General features: G+C 36.2%; 2 protein-coding genes, 1 long non-coding RNA gene and 1 other non-coding gene across 4 annotated transcripts; 3 read left to right on the forward strand and 1 right to left on the reverse strand.

Moving 5' to 3' along the window:
* Positions 1–1,077: 1,077 nt before the first annotated feature.
* On the reverse strand, positions 1,078–4,127 carry LOC142162681 (uncharacterized). The gene is made up of 2 exons (XR_012693949.1): positions 3,989–4,127; positions 1,078–1,372 (listed from the first exon to the last, which is right to left on the reverse strand). It is a non-coding gene; the product is annotated as an uncharacterized LOC142162681 (long non-coding RNA).
* Positions 4,128–5,627: 1,500 nt separating this feature from the next.
* Positions 5,628–12,223, forward strand: LOC107788216 (uncharacterized). The gene is made up of 2 exons (XM_075219194.1): positions 5,628–5,755; positions 8,615–12,223. The coding sequence occupies exon 2, from the start codon at positions 8,735–8,737 to the stop codon at positions 11,933–11,935; it is 3,201 nt and encodes a 1,066-aa protein (XP_075075295.1). The 5' UTR covers positions 5,628–5,755; positions 8,615–8,734; the 3' UTR covers positions 11,936–12,223.
* Positions 12,224–15,585: 3,362 nt separating this feature from the next.
* On the forward strand, positions 15,586–15,657 carry TRNAP-UGG (transfer RNA proline (anticodon UGG)). The gene has a single exon. It is a non-coding gene; the product is annotated as a tRNA-Pro (tRNA).
* A 501-nt stretch (positions 15,658–16,158) lies between these two features.
* LOC107788201 (uncharacterized) lies at positions 16,159–23,159 on the forward strand. The gene is made up of 9 exons (XM_016609881.2): positions 16,159–16,341; positions 16,511–16,632; positions 17,504–18,010; positions 18,671–20,925; positions 21,008–21,277; positions 21,353–21,433; positions 22,344–22,452; positions 22,548–22,614; positions 22,791–23,159. The coding sequence occupies exons 2-9, from the start codon at positions 16,521–16,523 to the stop codon at positions 22,885–22,887; spliced, it is 3,498 nt and encodes a 1,165-aa protein (XP_016465367.2). The 5' UTR covers positions 16,159–16,341; positions 16,511–16,520; the 3' UTR covers positions 22,888–23,159.
* Positions 23,160–24,240: the final 1,081 nt, after the last annotated feature.

Here is a 24,240-nt window from a genome sequence, read left to right on the forward strand (position 1 = left end):
ACCGATTGAATCCCGAACCGAGGAAATTTATGACTCTGTTAACAGTCCGCAAACCAGAAATCCGAGTAAGGAGTTCTGTTAACCCGGGAGAAGGTGTTAGGCATTCCCGGGCTCCGTGGTTCTAGCACGGTCGCTTAACTGTTGTATTTAATTGTATCTAATCTTAATACATGCTAGCTTATGTGCCTTCTACTTGTGAAACCGCTTATTATCATTATTTATTTGAAAAGAATTGCGACGTCGTGAAAACGCATTTCGATCCACGTCGCAATCAATGCACCCGTGGTTATCAACGCATTTCGACTTCGTCGAGAGTTGGATTTGAGTCGCATCAATGCGCACCCGAGTTTAAGAAGGTCACTTAATTAAAATCGCGCCTAAAGATTCTAACATAATATTATTTTGGGGAGAAACCGTGAAGTTCGTTAAATGGCCCTCCCAAATTCTAATCATTTTTAATAACCATTTATTGAGGGCCCCACATTTATTTATTTTCGTTCGGTGGAGCTCATCTCAATTTGTGAACCTCTTTTTTATCATTATTTATTTTATAAGAATTACGATGTCGTGAAAACGCGTTTCGAACCCCGTCGCAATCAATGCGCCCATAATTGTCAACACATTTCGACTTCATCGAGATTTAGATTTGGGCCGCATCAATGCGCACCCGATTTTAAGAAAAGTGATTTTATCGAATTTTTAAACAATTATAATCCTATGTGCTAATTTTCAATTTGCGTGCTCACATGCTAGCGTTTAACAGCTTCAATTTCACTCAATCTTTTCTGACTTCAAAGAGATAGCTATACAGAGATAATAAACTAACCACTACAGCTGAACTATAAAATCCAGTTTCGAACCCTTGCGACGTAGGTAAAGATATATAGAGAAAAGCAGAATATTAATCATGAGCTAACAAAGATGAAACCTTTTTAGGCCATTATTTAAAGGACCATTTTAGATCGTGAAGTCTCACACAACATTCTAAGAACAACAAATACAGTTCCTAAATTCAACCAAAGATAGAAACAATCTCAAATCTAGTCGTAAACCCAAATTCGTTTGCAACCTTACTCAATAGACGCAGGTGTGAATATTTTAAAATCAAAGTATCACACCCTAAGCTATACATGAATGAGCTTGGATGTTTGATACATGGAGGGACTGGATCTAACCCACATGGAACGAATTAATCAAACATACCACTCTCAGATGCACTCAATCAAACAAACTCACAGTTAAAATTTGTATAGTGAGGTGATACAAACTATGGTTGAACATAATTGGACATCACAAATGTCAAACAAATTTCCCATTTCCTTATTCCACTTCCACCTTGAGCCCCAAGTTACATGGTTTGAGGAATATGTACCTGGAAAAGTAAAAGCAAGGAAAAGAGGAAGATCAGCTTGGCAGATGCAATATCGAACAACAACAGTCAACAGAATCCAATAGCAGAACCAGCTTATAACCCAAATCGAGCAGGAAAAATAGCAGAACAACAATTCCTTTTTACCAGCAAACTACAACAACGTCTTCAATGTAACAGTGATTTCCTTCAAAAATCTACCCTCTCTTCAGATCTAAAACTCGAAATGAAAAAAAATATTTTTTGAACTAGTAATGGCTATGTCACTCTGATTTTCTTCTCCCTTCTTCCCCCTTTTTCACCAGGCAAATGCCATGACTATTTATAGGCAGCCCATCAATTTTTATTTCCTTTTAGTCCCTCTTTCTCTTAGCTTTTTTATCCCCTCTGTTTCTAACTTGCCACACAAGTAAATGACACTATTCTCTATAAATTACTTACAAACCCCTATCTAGAAGCTCTTAGTGTATTTTGAATTTCCCCAACTGCCCCTAGCTTAATTATAGAATTACTAACCTGCCACCTTGATTGAACTACAACTAGCTAACCAAAAGAGTTTAATCGACTAATACCAATTTCGAACCCATTACCACAACAATTAACACCCAATCAAATGCCCATATGAAGTTAGTTTGAAACACCTAAAACTAAAAAACAAATAAACATATCTTGACGACTAAAACAATTAATCAATTTAAGATGCAAACTACACTTATCACCAACAGACCTTCATTTATCAAATTGATGAAACAAATCATGAAGTGTGAATTAAAGCACAAGATGAGTAAGGCCAGTTATTAACTATTTAAGAGCAACTAGGAAACCATCAACGAAGGAGCTAAGAACCTTACTGATAACAGAAGATGCCAGCCAGTCAAATTATTTCTAAATTCGGCCATACCTAGGGTCGTTTGAGCTCTATTGGCGATCAATTCCTTACGATGGAGGTCCAGGAACCCTATTTTGTCGATTGCATGCAATTGGACACCTTAGGTGCTTGGCCGGAAAACTTCTTTCCAATATTCGGCCAATTCTAGCCAGATTCGAGAGATACCACTATGGGGTTCGGGTAGAGGATGGTACGACGATCCTACGGTGTAGATTTGGGACCGTTTGGCATAAGTCTCGTCGTGGCCGGAAAATCTTCAAACGATTATTCGACGAGATGGAGAAGGATTCGAGGGATGGCAATATGGGGAATGGGAAGAGGAGGGTATGGTGAATCAATGGTGTTAATTTGGAGGCATGTGGCGCGGGTTTGGTTCACCGGCGGCGAGGATTCCGGTGAGGAGTCAGGGAAGTACGAGGTTGATGAGAAGGGGTACGAGGAAGAGACTGATTTGTCTCTAAGGCTTCAGAAAAGCCTTAATTGAAACAGAGATTCATTAGGAACCGTTGGATGAAAGGTGATGGACGACCATGATTAACTGATCCAAAATGTCGTCGTTTGAAGTTTAAACAATTGGACCGGGTGGGAACGGGTTATGGGCTGATGGAGCGTGATTTGGGCTGGGGTTGGAATGGGTATTGATTTTGGGTTGGGATCCGTTTGGGCTGGGGGGGTTTAAGAACGGAATTGGCCCAGATTTTGGGTCTTTTTAAGACCACCTATTCTATTCTTATTTTCTTTCTCTAAATTTTTTTATAATTTTTACTAATTTTTATAAAGATGTAAAACTAACATGAAGTCCTAATTATTTCAAAATAAAGACTAATTAATTCCTAAAATTGTTTAAAAACTATTTCATGACAAATTCACAATAAAAAAATCCTTAAAATGCAAAAGTGAACTAATTTTGTGATTTTTCATGTTTTGTTCTAAACAAATTAACCCTTAATTGATACTAAAAATATAAAACTAAAACCTAAATGCAAAAATGCATATTTTTGTATTTTATAAAAATTAACATGCGCAAATAAAAATGCAACAATTATCAGAAAATGACACCAAAATGCACAAAAATTGTAAAAATAAAGAAAAATTATTTTGTTTGGGATTTTGGGAATAATCATATATAGGGCAAAAATTACGTGCTCACACCCACCACCAACTTAATAGTCATTAGTCTATCATTCACCCGTCTGACCTCTACTACGGACTCTCTAAGATGGCTATCTACCAGGAGACCCACTCTATTCTTACCCCTCAGGACACCAGAGTACCACAACTTATACCCATCCACGTTTTTCGCCCTCGATCCGACCCACTTAGTCTCCTGGACATATGCTATATTAATCTTCCTCTTCTGCAGGATTTTCGCTAACTCTATGGATTTACTCGTTAGTGAACCTATGTTCCATGACCCGACTCTCAAACTATAGGCTCCCTTGCCCCCTCTACCCCCTACTACCCGACCCACCCTCTGACCCCAGCCCCACACTCTGCCCCACCCGAGGACATGCCCTTATTCTATCATCCCAGACTGCAGCCACTACACCTACAACAATCTAGAGAAGACTCGCTAGTGCACAACGTACACAAATCAAACTAGAAGGAAACAAGTGGTAACTAGTATCCTAGTTGAAAGGTTTAACTATTGCTAAGTAAAGTAACAGTAATTTAGCTAACACCAAAAGGGAAACGGTAAAACAGGAGGTACCAACTCCCGATAACAAAACCTGTGGCTGATTTGCTGTACTCGATGTAGTTGTACGCTCACGCACCACTTCCTACCGCCCTTTGCTGACACTCGCCCAGGTTGCTCTCCTTTGCCAGTGCTCGTGCGCCCAACTTGTCTCCAATACTCTGAGAATTCCTGAAAACACAAAAAATACCATGACCCAAAAACCAGAAGGAGCTATCACCGCTACCACTGGTATAGCCCCAACAATATAAAATGTACCAGGAAAGGAGAAGAAGAAAACGAGAATATAAGGGAATCCTCTTGTTTTATTTATTTTGGCTAAGAGCAGGAAGGGAATCCTCAAATTTAGAAAATGAACTGAAATCTACCTTAGAAACAGTAAATAAAAGAGCAACTCCCAAAACCCTAACGAATCTGAACTGAAATCTACCTTAGAAAATGAAGAAACAGTAAATAAAAATGGAATACACTTACCTTATACTAGGATGAACAAATAGTGAAGAAACCCATTTTTCAAAAATTAAACGAAAATCTCCGATTAAAATTGACGGAACTAAAACTTCAGTAATTGCAAGGACTTTAAGAATTTGTAGTAACAGTTTCTTAAATGCGGAAACCAAAACACCGGTTTAATCTCAGCGTCACAAAGCTTATAAACCGAAAATGGGTTTAAAAAATTAAAAGAGCTGAAACTGCAAATGAGCTGACAATGAGAGTAAATTTCACTGATTTTGATGAGAGAGATAGAGCTTACCAAAGAAAGAAGAAATATAGAATTGAATCGGATCTGCCAGAAGCTCCGATCTGCAACCCGTTAATATAAGTGTGTGTATTATAGAAGAAGCAGATCTAAAGCAGATCTAGAAGAAGAATCTGATACTCCAATCTCAGAAATGCAAGGTTCAAAAATACTAAACTTAGATTTTGTGTGAAGTTGTCCACTTCATCAATTCTTTGATATGTTAATTGCTTCCGTATCAGATTAGGTGTATGAAGGTCGATTGAGAAATTCTATGGAAGCATTACTATCCACGAGCAATGTTTCTAGTGTGTTATTTTTCTATAGCAAATTTGAGAAACTTCCATAGTCTTTTTCCTTAAAGAATAATTAATGATTCTTAATTTAACAATAAAGAAAACTAGGTATCAAAGAAGATAAAATAATATAAAAAAAGTATATACACTACATTCCACCTTTAATTATTTGAGATTCACAATTTTGATCCCTTTGTTGGAGAAATTTCACAAATTATACAAGCTATTAAATTTTAAACAATTCTATTATCCATGTGCTATGTTAAAATTGTATTATTAATTTTTTGGATTTAAAAATAGTATTTTTCTAAAAATAATCTAAATATAGCATATTTTATATATAAAATGTTTAGTAAAATATCTCAAGGATTAAAAATAAAATTTATCAACAACCGAGGGATCAAAAGTATAATTAAATTATACAAAAACGTTTCTTTGTGTATATTAAAAATAACTAAAAATGTTCTACAATCACGCAAAATTATATATCCAATGCCATTCTTGACCAAAAAACTCAAATTAATTGCTCTGTCAAGGGCATAATTGGAAAAGATTAAAACTTTCCTAGCCCCTGAACTTAGGCAAAATAGGAAAAAGACCAACAGAAACATCCGTAATTAAGCCCAACTCTAAGGACCTTTTGATACTTTTCCCTTACTGTTCATTGTTCATCTTCCATATACAAATTTTCAGTCCCTTTGCCACTTCTCTATTTTGCATTCTCTTCTCCTCAAACAATTCATCAACTCCACGTTAAACCCAATGTGTAAGCTTCTTCATACACTCTATGCTTCTTTCTAAACAAAAATTGATCAAAAGCCATTTCTTGTTTGTTTACATGTAAAAGTGCTTTTTTTGTTTTTTTTTTCTTTGTGTTTTTTTTTTGATCCGCCAGTTTGGGGTTTGTATTTTTGCATAAAATTTTGTTTTTCCGGGTGAAAGTAGGGTTTTTTGTGCAAGTTAAGTTTTACTTTGGATGTATTTTTGGCGAGAATGACTTATTTTTACTTACTCTGTTTAGAATGTTTATTGTATTTGGTATAAGTACACTGCGTGAAAATGTTAACTATAGCGTTGCATGTTTAACGGGAAGCACTAAAAATGGCGTCTTTGTCTAATTTTTTTAGTTTCTGAAAACACCCACTTTGTTTGTTTGCCGTTATATGAGAAAGGTGAGATTTTTTTTTTGGCTGTTTAATCATTTTCTTTGAAAGTTGTGATCTTGTTGATACACGAATAGTGAGATTCTTTCCCATTAGTGCTGGATTACTGAGTACGAAATACATGCAAGTAAAATTGTCCATGCTTCCATTTTAGTTGTTGATTTAGTTTTTTGTCGGAGTTTTTTCAGTTTGGTTGGAGATTTGTATGTTATTATAGTAGAAATGAGAGATTTTAGAGAACCTTTAGTTCAAAACTTCTATGATTGGGTCGGAGGCAGGGACAAAGGCAGAGGTGGAGCCACGATTTGAACTTTATGAGTTCTAAATTCTAGGGTAGAAACATTAGGTGTTAGTAACTAGGTCTTATTTTAATTTTTATAGGTATGTAGTAGATTTTCTTTTACAAATAAGGGTTTTGACTGAAACTACGGATTTGGCCGAATCTGTAGGTAAACCTTCCAGCTCCTCCACTGGGCGGGGTGGAGATAGCTAATGCACTGGAAGAAACTTAGATAAAAAAATACGTTCTTGAGAACCCATAAAAAAAATTTCCTTTTGATGACTGAGAAGTCTTTTGGCTTGCCTTTTACGCAATACCAAGTTTTTTCCTAGTGAACTGTACCTAGCAGACATCTTGCGCCGTACTACCTTTGCCGATGAACCAAAGTCATGGGAGAACCCATAATTTGTTGTAAAAGGAAATTTATTGAGTAGGAAGATGGAATGGGCTCACATAGAGCACAATGGATGCAAGAGTATTCATATAATGGGCCCCCTCTAGTTTAGGATTTTAGATTTTAGTTGTTGTTGGTTTAAGTTCCCTTCTAAATTGAATTGAAGTCCAAGATGTGGGTCATTTAACATTAAAGGAGGAATATTTGTGGTGCACGAGTTGCTTCTACTTATTACTTTTTTTGAAAAGTAGTAAAGAGAAAAACTTTTTTAAAGCGAGGTAAAGGTGGGATTCAAGTAACTTTTGGTTTAGTATAATAATAGTATGTGGTAGAAGTCGGTTGTTAGCACATAATATGGAAAAAACTAAGAAGAAAGTTGGATGTTCGTTTTGAGACTGAGAGTATAGAAGTAAACTGCTTTTCTAATTTTATAGCAAGACTTCAATCATAAACTTCCCTTTGGCTCAGGTTTCAACTCCCTCTTTCCCCTATAGCCGGTAAAATGATACTATATCCAAAAAATTACGAGATAATATGATAAAAGCTGGTTAATACTTGATAAACATCCTGCATCTTTTGTTATGATAATGATGCATACGTGCATACATATGGATGTATGTGTACACACACAGATACTTGCGTGTGTGTATTTATATAGTTCAAATGAGCTTGATGCATACTCTTTTTACACTGGAAAGCAATTTTAGGTTTGATGTATTCTCTTTTTACAGTGAAGAGCAATTTTAGGTTTGTTAACTGTTTAAGTTGAGTATCAAAGATTGAAAAGTTCGCTATCACAAATTGGATATATAGAGAATCTATTTCAGACATTGCAACTGTTCAAATTAGCAGTTCTTTGAATTATAAGCATAGGCTTTGTTGTAGTCAAGGGAAGTCTTGATAGAATTCAGGTTAACAGAGAAATCTAAGCAATTGGTATTGAGGAAAGCATGGAAAGAGAATGAGTGTCTGCTTTAGTGAAGCAATATTTTGGTTGTGAAAATCATTAACATGGTAATGTGTGTGAAAATATAAATGAATAGAAAGAAGCTTTCAGATTAGATGTGAGTGTGTAGTAATTTAAAGCATATTCTTGGCCAACCCAACCATTTTCAGAGCTGTGTCACCTCATTTAATTTTCCTCTCTGGTAGATAACTAGAAATGGATTGCTCTTTCTGTTGAGTAGGAGAACTTTTTTTGGTGATTAGTATGGTAGATTATCTATCTTTTCTTTATGTTCTAATCATAATTAGTTTGTTAGATAATCTGATTGAGAGAGCACATCTTTAGAAGCTTGGTTCTAGTTGTTATATTGGTGTATGTTCTTTAACTTGACTTTGAATTTTACGGGCTAAAAGAGGATTATTTATAGAGCAAAGCATTGAATTAAGTCAGAATTAATCTTTTGTAAAGTGGGTAGAAAGAAAGTGATAAAGTGTGTTAAACATTACTTATTTCCCCACTGAAAGCCTGGTACTGTTTAAATTGGCAAGGTATTTAGATGATCACTTTGGGGTTGAACTGTGTAGTCATTAGATGAAATTATACAGTAACTGATTTTGATATCTAACCCGCCCCATGCTTGGCAACACCTTTTCAATTCTTTCTTTTCCACTGTCAAATGTGAATCCTTTTCGATTTAAACTGCTTAGAGTGTTACCATTGCTTTTTCTCATTAAAATTGTAAAAATAGGAAACGTCTAGCTGCATGACCTGCATTTCCGAACAACTAATCATTTTAGTTTTTTCTTTCTCAATTAAGCTGAGAGTTGACCGATATTTTGCAGGTTACATGAACTTGAACAGCTGATCTGGATATTATAGTTTCTTAAACATTTGCTTCTATTGAATTCTACCTTCTGAAGCATAAGGTAAATAGAGGAGCGTTACTATCAAATTGTAGACCAATGCTGGACTGCAACAAAGAAGAGGCGATCAGGGCTAGAGGGATTGCTGAAAAGAAGATGGAAAATAGAGATTTCATTGGAGCTAAAAGGCTTGCATCTAAAGCCCAGGAGCTTTTTCCTAATCTGGAGAACATTGTGCAGATGGTTTTGGTTTGTGACGTGCATTGCTCTGCGGAGAATAAAACTTTTGGAAACGAGAGAAACTGGTACGATATTCTTAATGTGGATCAAACAGCTGATGATTCTCTTATCAGGAAGCAATACCGCAAGTTAGCTCTCTTGCTACATCCTGATAAGAACAAGTTCCCTGGTGCAGCTGATGCCTTTACGCTGATTGGTGAAGCTCAAATGGTGCTTTTGGATCGAGAAAAACGAATGTTGTATAACAGTAGACGCATTCCTTCAGGAAGATCTCAAGTACCAATGCAGCAAACAAGCTGCGGCCAGCCAGATATCAGGTCACATCCTTGGGTACAAAACAAGTTCAATGTCAGATCAGAATTCATGAATCAGCACGGCACTCAATCAGGAGTTCCTAGAAGCCAACCAACTTTTTGGACTGTATGCCCATTCTGTTCTATTAAGTATAAGTATTATAAGACCATGATGAATAGGCTTTTATGGTGTCAAAACTGTAAAAAGTCCTACACAGGTCATGAAGTAATTGCTTCAGATGCAACACCCGGAACCAATAGGAGTCAGCCTACATCCAAGAAGAATGATACAACAAACCAAGATCATATTAAAGATAGCTCCCAATACACTTGTATGAGCCCTGCAACCAAGAGAAGTTGTCAGAAGAAGGCTGCTGATGAATTTATACAGTCAAAGCTTCCCTCAGAGGTTGGTCGGGAGTCTGGTAGCAGTGGAAACTCGGAAAATGCATATGGAAAAATGAATAAGGAGGGCTTATCAGGGAAATGTAAAAGGAAAAACACAAAGAGAAAGAAGATATCAGTAGAATCTAGTGAAAATTGTGATTCATCAACGAGCACAGATTCTGAAGAAGATGTAAATTTTGAAGAGTGTGATCATCCGCCTGGGCAGAATTCTCAATGTCTTGGTGACCAGAAACAGCGAAGATCTACTCGGTCCAGACAGCGTGTCACTTACTGTGCGAATCTAAGTGGTGAAGAAGAAGAAGAAGACCCTTTGATTCAGAATTTGTCTGAGGCAGCAACTCCCAGTGAAGAAAAGAAGAAACTAAAGGAAAGTTTGTTCTCTGAAGAGAGCTTGCAGAACACAGAGCAGGAAGCTGAGAATGCAAATGCAAGAGCGGCTGTACCTGAAAAAGGCTGTGGACAAACCTTTGATCTTCCCTCAGATCTAGGGCCTTCTATTATGACTGAGCCAGAAACTTTTGAATATCCAGACCCAGATTTTAGTGATTTTGAAAAGGATAGGGAGGAATCTTGCTTTAAGGTTGGGCAAGTATGGGCTGTTTATGATACTCTGGATGCCATGCCGAGATTCTATGCAGTCATCAGGAAGATTTTCTTTCCTGTGTTTAAGTTGCGCATTACTTGGTTAGAGCCCGATCCGCTGGATAAAAATGAAACCAAATGGCTATCTGAGGGTTTTCCAGCTTCTTGTGGTAGGTTCAAATTGGGAAGCTCAGAATACGCTGAAGATCATCCTATGTTCTCACATTTGGCCTGTGCAAAAAATGAAAGCAGCTGTTCCAATACGATGAAGATATTTCCACAGCAAGGAGAAACTTGGGCAATCTTTAAAGATTGGGATATGAAATGGTATTCTCATATTGAGAGCAAGAAAAAGTACAATTATGAGTTTGTTGAGGTGTTGTCAGACTATGCTGATGATATTGGTGCTCATGTTGCATACTTGGGTAAAGTAAAAGGCTTCACTTGTCTTTTTCATCGAGCTGCAACAAAACTAGGGGAAAGTGGCCAGTTTCTAATTCCTGCAAAGGAGATATTTAGATTCTCTCATAGAGTTCCTTCATTTAAGATGATAGGCATGGAGAGGAATGATGTTCCTGAAGGATCCTTCGAACTAGACCCTGCTTCTTTACCCATTGACCAACTAGGCATTTCTGCGTCTGCAGATCTTGACGTCGAGCATGGGAATGCATACAATGATGTCTCTTGTCCTAGATCTCCAGCAAAGAGGGTGAGACGAGAGGCCCCTTCTTTGCCAAAATCAAACGCAGGGTTTGAAAACTATCCGTTTTCTGCAATAAATTCGAAACCGATGGCAAAGTCTGATAAAGATATATCACCTCTAGACAGGATGGAACAATGGGATGATAAGCCATGGGACGTTTTACCTCCTGCAGATGGGGTGGAAGTGAAGCTAAAATCCGAAGGAGATACATCTTCTGTTGATCTGAAGGGGAAGTCTGAAGGAAATGCACATCCCGCTGATAGACAATCCAGAATTAACTTAGGAAATAATTTATCCTTAGACCAAAGAGAGACAGCTAACTGTATGATGTACAGTCGCATGGATTCAGTAAATTCTGCAGAAAACTGTGTTGCATCAGTAGCTAATGAGGTTCCTGAACCCGAATTCCACAACTTTGACGCTGAGAGATCACTGGAGAAGTTTCGAGTTGGTCAATTTTGGGCAATTTACGGTGATGAAGACGGCATGCCGAGGTACTATGGCCAGATAAAGAAGATAGATCCTTTCCCTAATTTTACCTTGCACGTGGCTTGGTTTTATGCCTGTCCACCACCTAAAGGCATAATACAGTGGCGTGATAAAACAATGCCAATTGGTTGTGGAATGTTTAAGTTTAAAAATAGAAAGCTGAACACATATACGGAAACCAATGCTTTTTCGCATCAAGTAGGACCACAACCTATGGAGAAGAAGGGTGTCTACAAGATCTTCCCCAGAACAGGTGAAGTTTGGGCAGTTTATAAAAACTGGAGTGCTCAGCTGAAATGTGACAAACTAGAAGATTGTGAGTATGAAATTGTTGAAGTTGTGGATGTTACTGATAAGTACATATCCTTAAAGTTCCTAATACGGGTAAATGGTTTTAAGTCTGTCTACAAGCCTCAAGTGGAAGAACAGGCAAATGGAACGGTGAAAATATCTCTAGCTGAGCAGCTCAGGTTCTCTCATCAAATTCCTGCTTTTCGTCTGACAGAAGAGAGAGGTGGCATCGTGCGAGGTTTCTGGGAGCTTGATCCAGCAGCAATGCCTGTTTATTTACTTTGTACAGACTGAACAAAGGCGACGTGAAGCAGCATTTAGCTTTTCTTTGTTTACTTAGCCCAAAATGTGTGGATATTTGTACAGGATGGTCATGCCTATTAACTTATCTTTTCTTAGTTTATATCCTAGCCCAGAATGTGAGGGTTTTTGTACAGGAGTTAGTTTACTCTTGATACATATGCTGAAATGCTCCCCAGGCCTTTGAACTTAGTTTAATAGTCTTTGTTTGAACTGATATGCAGCTTTTGTGAACAGCTAAATTATGAGTAATGGGTGCTCATTGCCTTGTTACCAGTTGAATGTTATGTTTAAGTCCTGAGCTTTACTGGAGGATCGATCTCCTCACCTGCACTCTCCTGCTCACAAGGCTAATGAGCAAGTATTTTTGAAGATAGATGTTCCGTTTGAATATGACTAGATTTTGAGCAACTGTACCCTGCCTTGGATCAGACATTTTTGTCAGATGTCAATAGCTCAAGGAGGTATACGATCTTTGTGGTGATTGTTTCTGTTATTACTTGAATACCATACTGTTCCTTTTTTAGTTAAAACTGTGCTTCAACATTGTAAGTAACTCTCTTCTTTCCGTTCAAGTTCACATTGTGTTCACAGTTAGTACTTTGATGCAATACATTTTTAAAACAAACAAACTTCTCTTTTTTTTTAAAAAAGAAAGATGACGAAAAAGGGCAGCCCAGTACACTAAGCTCACGTTATGCGCGGAATCCGGGGAAGTACCGGACCACAAAGTCTATTATACACAACTTTACCCTACATTTCTGCAAGAGGTTGTTTCCAAGGCTACAAATCTGTGACCTCCTGATCACATGCAGTGGCGTAGCTAGGAATTTCGTCAAAGACATTCACACTTTAAAAAGTCAATAACTTTTTTGTCGATGAATGGTGTACCAAAATTTTTAGATCAAACTGCGCAACATTTAGCTAACCAATAAAAAAAAATTTAATAAAACTATAATTTTATAAATTAAAATTAAAATAACTAAAAAAAACACATTAGAAATTTTACTAATAAAAAGTAAGCATACCAAAGACAAGAGAGAGCTGAAAGGATTTATAGTTTGTAGAGAGCTTTTGTTGAAGCTTGACTTTTAAATTATAAAATTTATTTATAAAATAACTTTTAGGGTCTGTTTGGAAAGCCATTCGGTAATTAAAATTTGTGTAATTACTAGGGTAGTAATTACACAATGTAGTAATTACGACGACCTGTTTATTTGTCATAACATAACTACAGCGTAATTACAAACATATTGTTTGGTTGCACAAGTGTAATTACACTATCAAATTAAATTTTATATGAAGCAATAAACTTAAAAGTTAGTATAATAAATATATGCTTATAAATGATTTTTTATAAGCATAAATGATATTAGATTTGGTATTTAATATGCATATTGTTTCTTGAATATACCTCAATTAGTAATCATATATTTATAACTAATATTGTATAAAAAATTGATATATATTTTTTAAATTAATAAGATTTAGTTTAATTAAGTATAAAAACTAAAAACATATATTTTGTAAGAACATCATGTAATGCATGTTTGATAAGATGAATTAATATTTATTAATATAATATTATAACATTATTCAAATATTTGACAAAACCAATCTATCAATTCTAACTAAAATACGAATAACATGCAATGTGAAATAACAAGCCAGTACTATTAAAACAAGTATATTGGAACCATAAATATAACAAAATTTCAAAATCCAAAAAAAAAAAAGAGTTTAACATATGTCAAATTCCAACATAATAAAAATAAGTTCGAATACAACTTAAGATTAAGAAACATAGCAAGTTTATAACCTCATTCAACAACAAAATTCTATTTTAATGACATCACTCATTATATGCCAAGTTTGTTAATAACTCATTATCTCTAATATTAGGAGGTGTAGTTTCAAAAACTAGAATAATAACGCAGTTACGCTGAATGAAGAAAATAAAATAAATAAAAAATAAAATATACGAGCAATTACATGGAATTATAAGAAGTAAAGGTATAGAAATAATAGATAAGTATCGTACACAGAAAAAATATATTTTAAAATTAAAAAAGAACTTAAAAAGTAAGAATAAAATAAAAAGAAATTAAAATAATGGAAATAAAAATTATAAAGAAAATAAATTAAAATAAAAACATCGACAATAACAACCCAGTAAAATCACACTAATGGGGTCTGGGGAGGGTAATGTGTATGCAGACCTTACCCTACCTCGCAGGAGTAGGGAGACTGTTTCCGAAAGACCCTCTGCTCAATTATACAGTGTAAGTACAATCAATTTTCACCCTCCCCATTGGGAATTGGAGAGTGTAATTACAACCAACTCCATGCTAACCAAGTAATTACTTGGCCAGACAAACATGCCAACACCCAATTATACTCAAATCCAATTCCTAGGTGGCTTTCCAAATATACTCTTAGTTAAAAAACTATTACTTTTAAGATTAGTTGTTTATTTCTCCATAAATTTTAAGTTTTAAGAGTTATTTTATTACATTGAAAAAGAATTAAATAGACCATACATGGTGGTCTCCGTTTAGTTATGCCAAATAAAATGGGTAGAACTTTGAACCCATGAACAACACTTCACTTCGAACATCCTAAACCGCTCATTCAACTGTGTTAAGGGTGTTCAATTTATAATATATAACCATATAACGCAGTATTTAACTTATACACGTAATATATTTTTCAGCAAAGGGTATGCGTTTGCCCCTTTCCCATCCCTTAAGTTAAAATAGTACGATCTAGCCAGTTTTCGGACTGGTCATTCAAAAATAACCAGCATTTGCCAAGTTATTAAAAAATAATCACTATTTTGCTGCAACAGAAACCGGTCCAGCATAATATACTGGAGTTCGGTGCACCTGTGTATGAATTTCCAGCATATTATGCTGGACCGGTATACTTTGCTGGCTCCAGTATAATATACTGGAGACTGGAGCACCGGTACTCCAAACTCCAGTATATTATGCTGGATCGGTATATTATACCGGAACTCTAGTATATTATGTTGGGGTATTTTTTCGGATTTTGAATAGTGTTTTCGTACAGATTTATCTTTACATAAAAAATGGCTAAATTTCGATTACTTTTGAAACTGTGGCTATTTTTGAATGACCACTTGTAAATCTGGCTATTTTTGAATTTCTCCCCTCCCTTGACACAGAATGACTACACCGCTTGTTACATGTCAACAACTTTACAAAAAATAAAAATATATTTCCATGCGGTTGATAATTTTTCTTGTAGTTTATTATCTTAATCTCGATAAAGATGCGATTGTTAATTTTTCTTGTAGTTTATTATCTTAATCTCGATAAAGATGCGATTGTTAGTATACATGACAAGTTTCTTAGAATTACAAGAAGTGTGGAAAAAATAAAAAAATAAATTAGGAGCACCATAATTGAAGAAACGATCAAATCACAAATATTCGGAGAATAACATACCGAATATCATCAGAAAAGTTTACCGTTATCCAATCAAAGTTTATCACAAGCTTGTGTAGAAGTATCTCCATAAAAATAACACTGCAATGACCACTCCAAACAAGATCAAAAGTTGATGATTCATCCGTCTTCTAAAATGAATTATATAAAAATAATTGAACTTTCAAAGCAACTGGGCATTTGGTCTAGTGGTATGATTCTCGCTTTGGGTGCGAGAGGTCCCGAGTTCGATTCTCGGAATGCCCCTTTTGCTCAATACTTAAATTGTTTTGGCTCAATTTCAACACTAGCATATATACATGTTTACCTGTTTTATAACTTCTACTAATAAAGAAGCAATAAAATAAATTTTGTTCTTTAAAAGACAAGATCCAATAATTGATACTAATATAGATTATTACTCTTATGTCTCATTTTATACGATTGTAAATACTATTTGAGAAGCATTTAAAATATTTTAAATAAAAGTCGTGATTCAAAATAGATATACTTATATAAGTATATTTATAACCTAACGAATTGATGTCTGATACTATATAAAATTTTGAACCAATTAAGGAAGGAATTTCTGTTAAGGAAAAATTAAAGTGGCTTAAACATTCTAATGTAACATTTTCAAAACGCATTTTTATTCCAAAGAACCAAAGAGGGTTAATTGTACAAATTGAAATAAATAAAGGAAAAGGAAAGGAAAAGTAAATTAATAAAAGTACTCATTTACCAAAGGCCACGGTAGTGTGTTATGTGTAGCAGTAGAAACTCGGGAGAACATAAAAAGGCAGAAATTTCCCTCCAAATTAAGAAATTTTCCCACTTCTCCCTATTTTCCCTCCTTTAATCTCTAACCCTATACTCCCCCCCCCCCCAACTACACCCACAACCTCTCCGGCGTATTTCTCCGACGTTTCCGATTCAATCCGATTTGATGCAGTAAGTATTTTATTTTTGTGTACTTTTTCCAGTTTGTTTTTCTTCTAAATTTATTTATTCAATTGGGATATTGTGCTCTAAAGGCATAATATTTGGCTTGGTGTCAATTAATATTATCACTATTATTATGATTATGATTTATTTATTCTTTTTTGGTATGTAATTGTAGATGAATTAAGATGGTAGACGGTGGAAAAAAGAATGCGAACAATCCTGACCCGAATAGGGGTATTTTGAGTAATGACAATACACAGCCAGTGGACACTCAAATTTCACCCGAGTCATTCCCAGGCAAGTTTATTTTTATTTTTTCTAATTTTTTTGGGGTAAATTAGGGTATGTTGATTATTCCTAAATGTTAATATAAGGGTTTCAATTTAAAGTTTTAATTTTCTTGCCTGTAAAGGATAAAGAAAAAAAATAATTGAATCCTTTATTAACAGAAGATATCTTCAGTGCATCAATAATCTTTGCTGCATTATAAAGTTACTTGGAGTTTGATTTTATAAGCAGATTGAAACTGCTGTGACGTGGTTGTATTGATTAGCCATGGCCAATTGTTAGTTAACTGCTAAAGAATAAAAGAGAACATATGCTCAAGTTTGGATTTTTAACCAAATAAGTGTGATACGGTGTACTCTGTTTTATCTTTTGAATGAAAAGTTTGAGATGTTACTTATTTTGTTTGTGCTTTTTAAGTTTTCGATTATCACTGATACCATTGTTCAGAGAGGGAACTCTTCAAGCAAGACTACTGCTCCCTTTGCCCCACCTTATGTGATGTGGTTACAATTCGGAGAGTCAAAAAAAAAATTTCTTTGACCTCGATGCCTTTTCAATGTTTTAAATTTTTTGTGACTTATACTACTTTTTACGTAGTTTCCAAATATGTTAATTTTATTTCAAAAAATTTGAAGATCCTATGCTCGAATTTACACCTAAAATTAGATAGTTTGACCCTTGTACTCCGAATCGCATCACATAAAGTGGGAGGGAGGGAGTACTACCTTTTTCTTTAGGATGAGAAGGGGGTTTCAGAAGATTAAGAAAATGCAAAGTTAGTGAAATATATGGGAGATACTTTTTTTCTCTCTCTAAGATTTGGAACTCTAATTCTAAATTGCTTTTTCCCCTAACGATACAATTTGGTCTATATTTATAGGGAAGGATCCTGAGTTGTACCGTAACCAAAGTATGGTTCCTGCTGATGACCGTCTTTTATTCAATGATGCCTTTGAGACCCAACTTGTAAATCTTTGTGGTGAAAACCAGTTTTTGGATTTCGGTGGTGAAACACAAGTGGTGGATTTCGGTGGTGAAACACAAGTTGTGGATTTTGGTGGTGAAACACAAGTGGTGGATTTTTGTAGTGAAACTCAACGGGTGGATTTAGGTGGTGAAACCCAAGTGGTGGAAGATCATGATGGTCTACAAAATGAACGCATCCGGACTTCTGAAAAGTGCAACGTCGAAGTTGCCGTAGATAGTGAAGGAAGTGATAGAACTGAGGTCTTGTGCGATACTGAAGAGTTATCAGATGATGATTCAATGAAACACAGCCTCAGTTCTATTGATCAGGTGAAGTTTACTAAAAGCAACAATTCCAACACGGGTTATGAGAGTTCGATTTCACAATCAGATGTTCTAAGCAATGACAAGCATCAATCAGGTAAATTGGTTTCGCTATCATGAGATAATTCGTTTTAATCAAGTTCTAACGCTGTACATGTTTGGCCTAAATTTATCATTTTACCATCTCTTTTCTTCCATTTTGATTATGCAGGATCTGCATGGAACTATAACTGAGCAAAAAGTTCCCTTTCTTAATCCATTCCTTAAATTTGCAATTAATTGAAATGTTCTTCTACTAGTGAAAAATTGGACAAAACATTTTGCGCCATCCAGTTTTTAAAATTCACTGTAAATAGGCCTCCTCACTTAGCTGGATCTGTATATTCTTTGCCAGTGCGTCAACTATTATGTATTTTGATATTTAGTATGTAATTGCTGACTATGGTTCTGAACTCTATGTGTCTACAGTTGGTCATTTCTGCTGTATCCAGGAAAAGCTTTACTATTGAAAGAGAGGCTTGGTCTTCGCTTTCTCTGTTTTATATTTTAGAATCTGGATTTCTCTTCTCTTATTCAGTACATGAAAGTATTTAATATACACTTGTATGCTGGTACTTTTAGGTGGTTGATGAATTCCTTTTATGTTTTCAACTTCTATATTCTAACCATATTCGTTATCAGACAGAATGCCTTTGAAGATTTGATAACAAAGCTGCTTCTGAATTTTGGAGGTCTTATAATCATGTATTTTTTTCAGGATCTCTGCAACGAGGGTTTACTTCAATCCGTGCTGCATCTGTCAGGGCTTCTGGTTTGGCTGCTTATGACATGAGCCATAAAGGGACAAAAGGAAGTACACGGTCTATTAAAAATGGCAATCTTCTGGAGAAGGAAAGTCCTGGCCAAAATGTGACATCTATGGTTGGACCTCAATCTGAAGTCAGGAAGGAGCTTAACCCGAATGCTTGTGAGGAGTATGACGAACAAATGAATGATGTAGGTAATGGAAACCGGTGCAAAGTTGGTAGTTCAGCTGTGAGGAAACTTTTCAGAGATGAGATACTTGTTGAAATTAAAGGGTCAGAAGATGGCAACAATGATGCTCAGAAGACAGTGGACTTGCCTCAATTTGCCTATGAAGATGGATTGGCAGGTTTAAGTTATGTAGATTCTCAAGAACCTGGAGAGGAGTCTCAGGCCAATGCACTAGATGTTGTTGACAAGTTTCTTAAGCTCAATCCTTTGGATTTTGATCAACATATTGACTTTGGTAAGTCATCCATTGGAAAATCGAAATTTGTCTCTGCTGCAAAAGGGACAAAAAGTTTGGCTCGGAGAGCAGCTGGAATTGCAGATGCGGAGGGTGAGATTTTTGATTGGGATGACAATTGTGAAGATGAAGGAGGTGGAGAGTTTTTCCAGAAGAAAAAGGAACTTCTTGTTGGCAGGAGTCCTGCTACTGAACCTCCGAAGCGTGGTTCACTTGATCCCTTAAGACGGGGAGTTAAAGGTAGTGGAGAAAAGGAAAAGCACCCGTTGAGCAGCAAAAAGTTGAAGGGTTCCCCCCGTTCTGATTCTAGGTTATTGTCTAGTAGAAGTAGAGTGAAAAGTGAACTATCAAAGTCCAGATATAGAAAAAACTTTGTTAAGAAGTTGGATGAACAACTGAATTCGGGCGCTGGTGATGGAATGATTGACGATGGTAATGGAGACGATGTTCCTGACATGCTAAATGTTGGTTTAGATACTCAAATAGCTGCTGAAGCTATGCAAACATTATGCTTTGGAGCTCCTGCGCTGGAAAATGATTGTAGCAATGAGAAGACATTAACGGATGGTTCTTGCGAAGATCGAATTGATGATGAGAGTCTGTCAAAGCGAAGGTCCTCCAAGAAAAAAGCACGATCTTCAAGAATGTCCATAAGCACAATGCAGAAGGATGCCAGATTAGTTGAAGAGAACTATCGAGAAAGAGTGAAACAACAGAAAACTATCGAGAAGCAAGGCAATGAAGAACAAGGGGCCGGATTAAAAATGATCAAGCCAAATATGACGAAACTCCATGCTTCAAAGGGAAGAGAAAAAGAGTTAAGACAGGAAGAAAGACCACCAAAAGCAAGCGCAGGTTCCTTGTCTGTCAAGGATTGTCACTCCACACCTGTGGCTCGTCGAACTAGGCAGCGGCAGGTAGAGAGTCAACCAAAAAGACGTCTGTCTGCCACTGCCGCTTTTGATAGAAGCGGGACAGATGCTGATGCTTGTGAGACTTTGATGGATCAAGGTACACTTGCTACCAATCAAACTGCCAACCTAAGAAATATGGAATCAACGTGGGCCAGCCTTTCTGCTGTAGACTATCCCAAGGGAAGAAGAAGTCACCGGAAGATGCCTACCATGGGGCAAGAGACCACTACTCAATCTTGTAGAAGGTCAAAAAGATTAAGAGGTGACCAGACAAGTACTTCAATTAATGTCAGCACAAAAAGGAGAAAGTGTACACCTGAATGCACTCTCCCCAATATTGCATCCTCAGAGAGGGGGTCTCGTAAGAAGCTCTTACAGGAAGGCATAGATAAAAGACATCTGGATGGTAACAGCACTAATGATGCTTTTGCTGATGGAAGTGCAAAAACAATTCTACATAAGTCCATAAAAGATTCTAATAGGAAAACTAATGTAGAGATAACAAGATCTGTTGATGAAGCACAAGGAACAGAATCTTCAACAGGAGAGCAGTGTAAAGCGTCAGCTTCAGCATGCACCACTCCCACCAATTCAAAAATCCAGAAGAATGCTGTGTCACCTATTTGTATGGGTGATGAGTATCATAAACAATCGTGCAGGAAGAATATGTCAAGATCATCTCTTTTGAGAGAAATCACTTCCTTACATTCTACTGGAACACAAATTGGCTCCACCTTAAAAGATTCTAGGAAGAGGCGAGAAATGACTAATGTTCGAGTCTTGTTCAGTCAGCACCTGGATGCAGATAGTACTAAACAGCAAAAGAAGGTAATTTCGCTATGATATTTTCTTTGTTTGTGCAAATATTGTATGTTTTAAACTGGAATCACCTTATCATCTCTTCTTGCAGATCTTAGCCCGGTTAGGAGCCTCAAGCGTATCATGTATGTCCGATGCCACTCATTTTGTGGCTGATGAATTTGTTCGCACTAGAAACATGCTAGAAGCTATTGCTGTAGGGAAACCTGTGGTGACACATCTATGGCTTGAGAGTTGTGGACAAGCTAGCTGTCTTATTGATGAGAAAAACTATATCTTGAGAGATGCAAGAAAGGAAAAAGAGTTCTGCTTCAGCATGCCAGTTTCATTAGCACGAGCATGCCAACATCCCCTTTTACTGGTAAACATGCTGCCTTGGGTGACTATTAGATGCAGCAGCTGTGCTTTTCCTTTTCTCATAGTAATTTATTTTCAGGGATATAGAGTTTTTACCACTCCAAATACAAAGCCTGGTAAAGATATATTGGCAAGTTTGGTGAAGGCAGTTCATGGTTTGGTGTGTACTCTACTCTTTACCCCTTTTTTATTTCACTTTAAAATTCAACCATCCTGGATAAGATATTCATATGCTCTATCCACTCACCTGAATCATCTTCGATGCCACAATTTGGTACCATACTAAGTTCCGGTTTGAAAAAAAGGTGTTGTCTCAAGTCCAAAGCAAGCAGATTCAAAAGGTTCAGTCCATCTTCTCATATATTGGTGCTTCTGTGAATACCTGAGACAAAACCAGTCTTTCATTTGTATGGTCAGGAGGATATGGTAGAGTGTATGCTTCCTATCCGCTATAAATGCAACATGATTAGTTATGAAAGATTAGAACCAGCCTTATTAAATATGTTGAATATCATATATTTGAGTGTGTGCTCAAGATGATGTCCATGGTAACATAGGTGATAAGTGATGACATAGTAAAGATCATTAGTTTGACTTTTTTAATATTAAGATCTTCATTAGTTTTGACTTTTGACTTTGATCTGTAAATAGGATGGCCAGCATTTCCTTAATGCTGATGAATACACTGTTACCATTTTCAGAAGAGAAAAACGATCATTAGTTTGACTTACGGTAGCTGAAGCAAACATTTGTAACCAATTTTTTGGAAGATTTCTTTGATAGGGAAAACAAGTGGTATGGATTATAATCCACACTACAAATGGGCGGATTTGAATTCTTGAAACTTATACTCTGTGGTTATGTGTAAAAGTACGTCAAATATTTTGGAATTCCTATAATTTGAAGTTAGTGTCTACTAGTGTTTCTAGTGTTAATCATTATCACACCCTCCATGCGAGAGTTCCATAATCAATCTGTATTTGTTCAGGCACAATCCTCTCTCCGTAATTATAACTATTTTATTGACTGTTTGTTCGTGCTTGGTAACGCCTGTTCCAAATGTTTTTCAGGCAGTGGAGCGACTTGGTAGATCGGTTATGAAAGAGGATGTTCCCGACGATCTTCTAGTTTTATCTTGTGAAGAAGACTATGAAGTTTGCATCCCTTTCCTTGAGAAAGGTAGACTTCTTATTCTTTTACCTTGTAAAATCAATAAGAAGTTTTGTATTAAATTTGAATAATCATGCAAATGCAATCCCTTGTTACATCTACAGGATCAACAGTGTATAGTTCGGAGCTCCTATTGAATGGGATAGTTACTCAGAGACTGGAGTTTGACAGGTGGTTTCTTAATTTCAACTGCTTCGATTATTTATGATAATGATGAGAATTTGGGTGCATGAATGTGTGGATGGTTCAGCCAAAATATTGCAATATGTGATCCCATTTGCCTCCGAATTTTAGTTGCTGATATGAAGATGAATATCCTTGTCTAACCAGCCATATTTGTCCTGCAGGTACCGCCTCTTCACAGATTATGTTAAGAGAACTCGTTCAACAGTATGGGTGAAGAAAAATAACAATCAATACCTCGCTGTTGCAAAATGCAAATAAGGCTTGAGGCTTAGTTGTCTTTTAAAAGAGTGGCGTATGCATTCCTTTAAGAGGCATTTGTATCATAAGTGTAGGGTGTCTGTAAATTTAATTTGTTTTTAATGTATAGCGTTTCAGTCTTCTTTCATGCAATTTTGTGCTATATAATTTGTCCTCCACGGTCTTTTTCCAGACAGCTTGTCCTGTTGTATCTTGAACTGGCTCCAGATTCCGACTAAGAATGGACATCCAAAAAAGATAATTCAAGTTAGGTGCCAGCAATTTTTCATCTACTGTGGTTCAAATGTCACATGGTCTTTTTTCATCTACATGGAGCTACTATTCTCTAGTACTAGACACAGAAAGAAGACAAGCGATAACTACCTTACCTATATCGGTATACGCATTTGACTACCAGATTTCTTGAGGTATCAACCACCTCATCACATAAGATGATGAGGAAAAGAAATAAGAGAAAATAATACAAAGAAAATACATCTTCAACGTGAAAAAGAAGCATGTACAATATCCACTGGGTTTGTTGTTGTTACAATATCTCCTATACAGCTTCATCATTTCTCCATTTTGGACTCGCCAGGAATAGTATCGAATGTACATACACTGAGACTCATAGAAGCACCAAAACTCAATACTGATTGATGCTATCATTACTGAATAGACTGCCTGCAACAAGATTACTCCTCATTTCATATCTGCCAAAAGACAAGATTACTCCTCATTTCATATCTGCCAAAAGTGTGGTGTGTGCGCGCACAATTTTCTTTTCTGCATTGGGTTTGGTTGCATGAGTTGTGAATCTAGAAATTTTGTTATGGTTAAAGAAGGCACAGGATCCTCGATGGACAGACTAGAAAATATCCAAGAGTTATCAAATACCAACTGCGTAATCTTCCCAGAGTAGAAAACATGGCCACAAGAGCAAACTCTAGAGCGGCAGGCATATGTCCATATATATATATATATATATGTACTCTCTAATAGCTGCATTTTGAATGAAAAATTTATAACGCAAGCTAAGTCGGCTAGTATTTGATAAATAAAATTTAGGCGCTCAGACGTACCTAGGATGACAGCAAAAATAGATGCCAAAAGACCTGTGTAACCGCAAATGGTGCAGCAATCACAAGCGCCTGAGTTGAACCTTAAAGAAACAGATTTAAAATATGAATTCCACAAAGCACAAATAATAAAATATAAAGATAACATTCATTCCATGTAGTTGGTGTCATCAGATCAAACTCCAGCTTTCTACTTAAGAGTTGGAAGAAGATATAAAAGTTGATGGACGACATTCCACTCCACGTAGTTGGCGTCATCAAATTCCACCTTTCTACCTAAGAGTTGGCACAAGAT

The sequence above is a fragment of the Nicotiana tabacum genome, chromosome 8, assembly GCF_000715075.1.
Source record: "Nicotiana tabacum cultivar K326 chromosome 8, ASM71507v2, whole genome shotgun sequence".
Lineage (NCBI taxonomy): Eukaryota > Viridiplantae > Streptophyta > Magnoliopsida > Solanales > Solanaceae > Nicotiana > Nicotiana tabacum.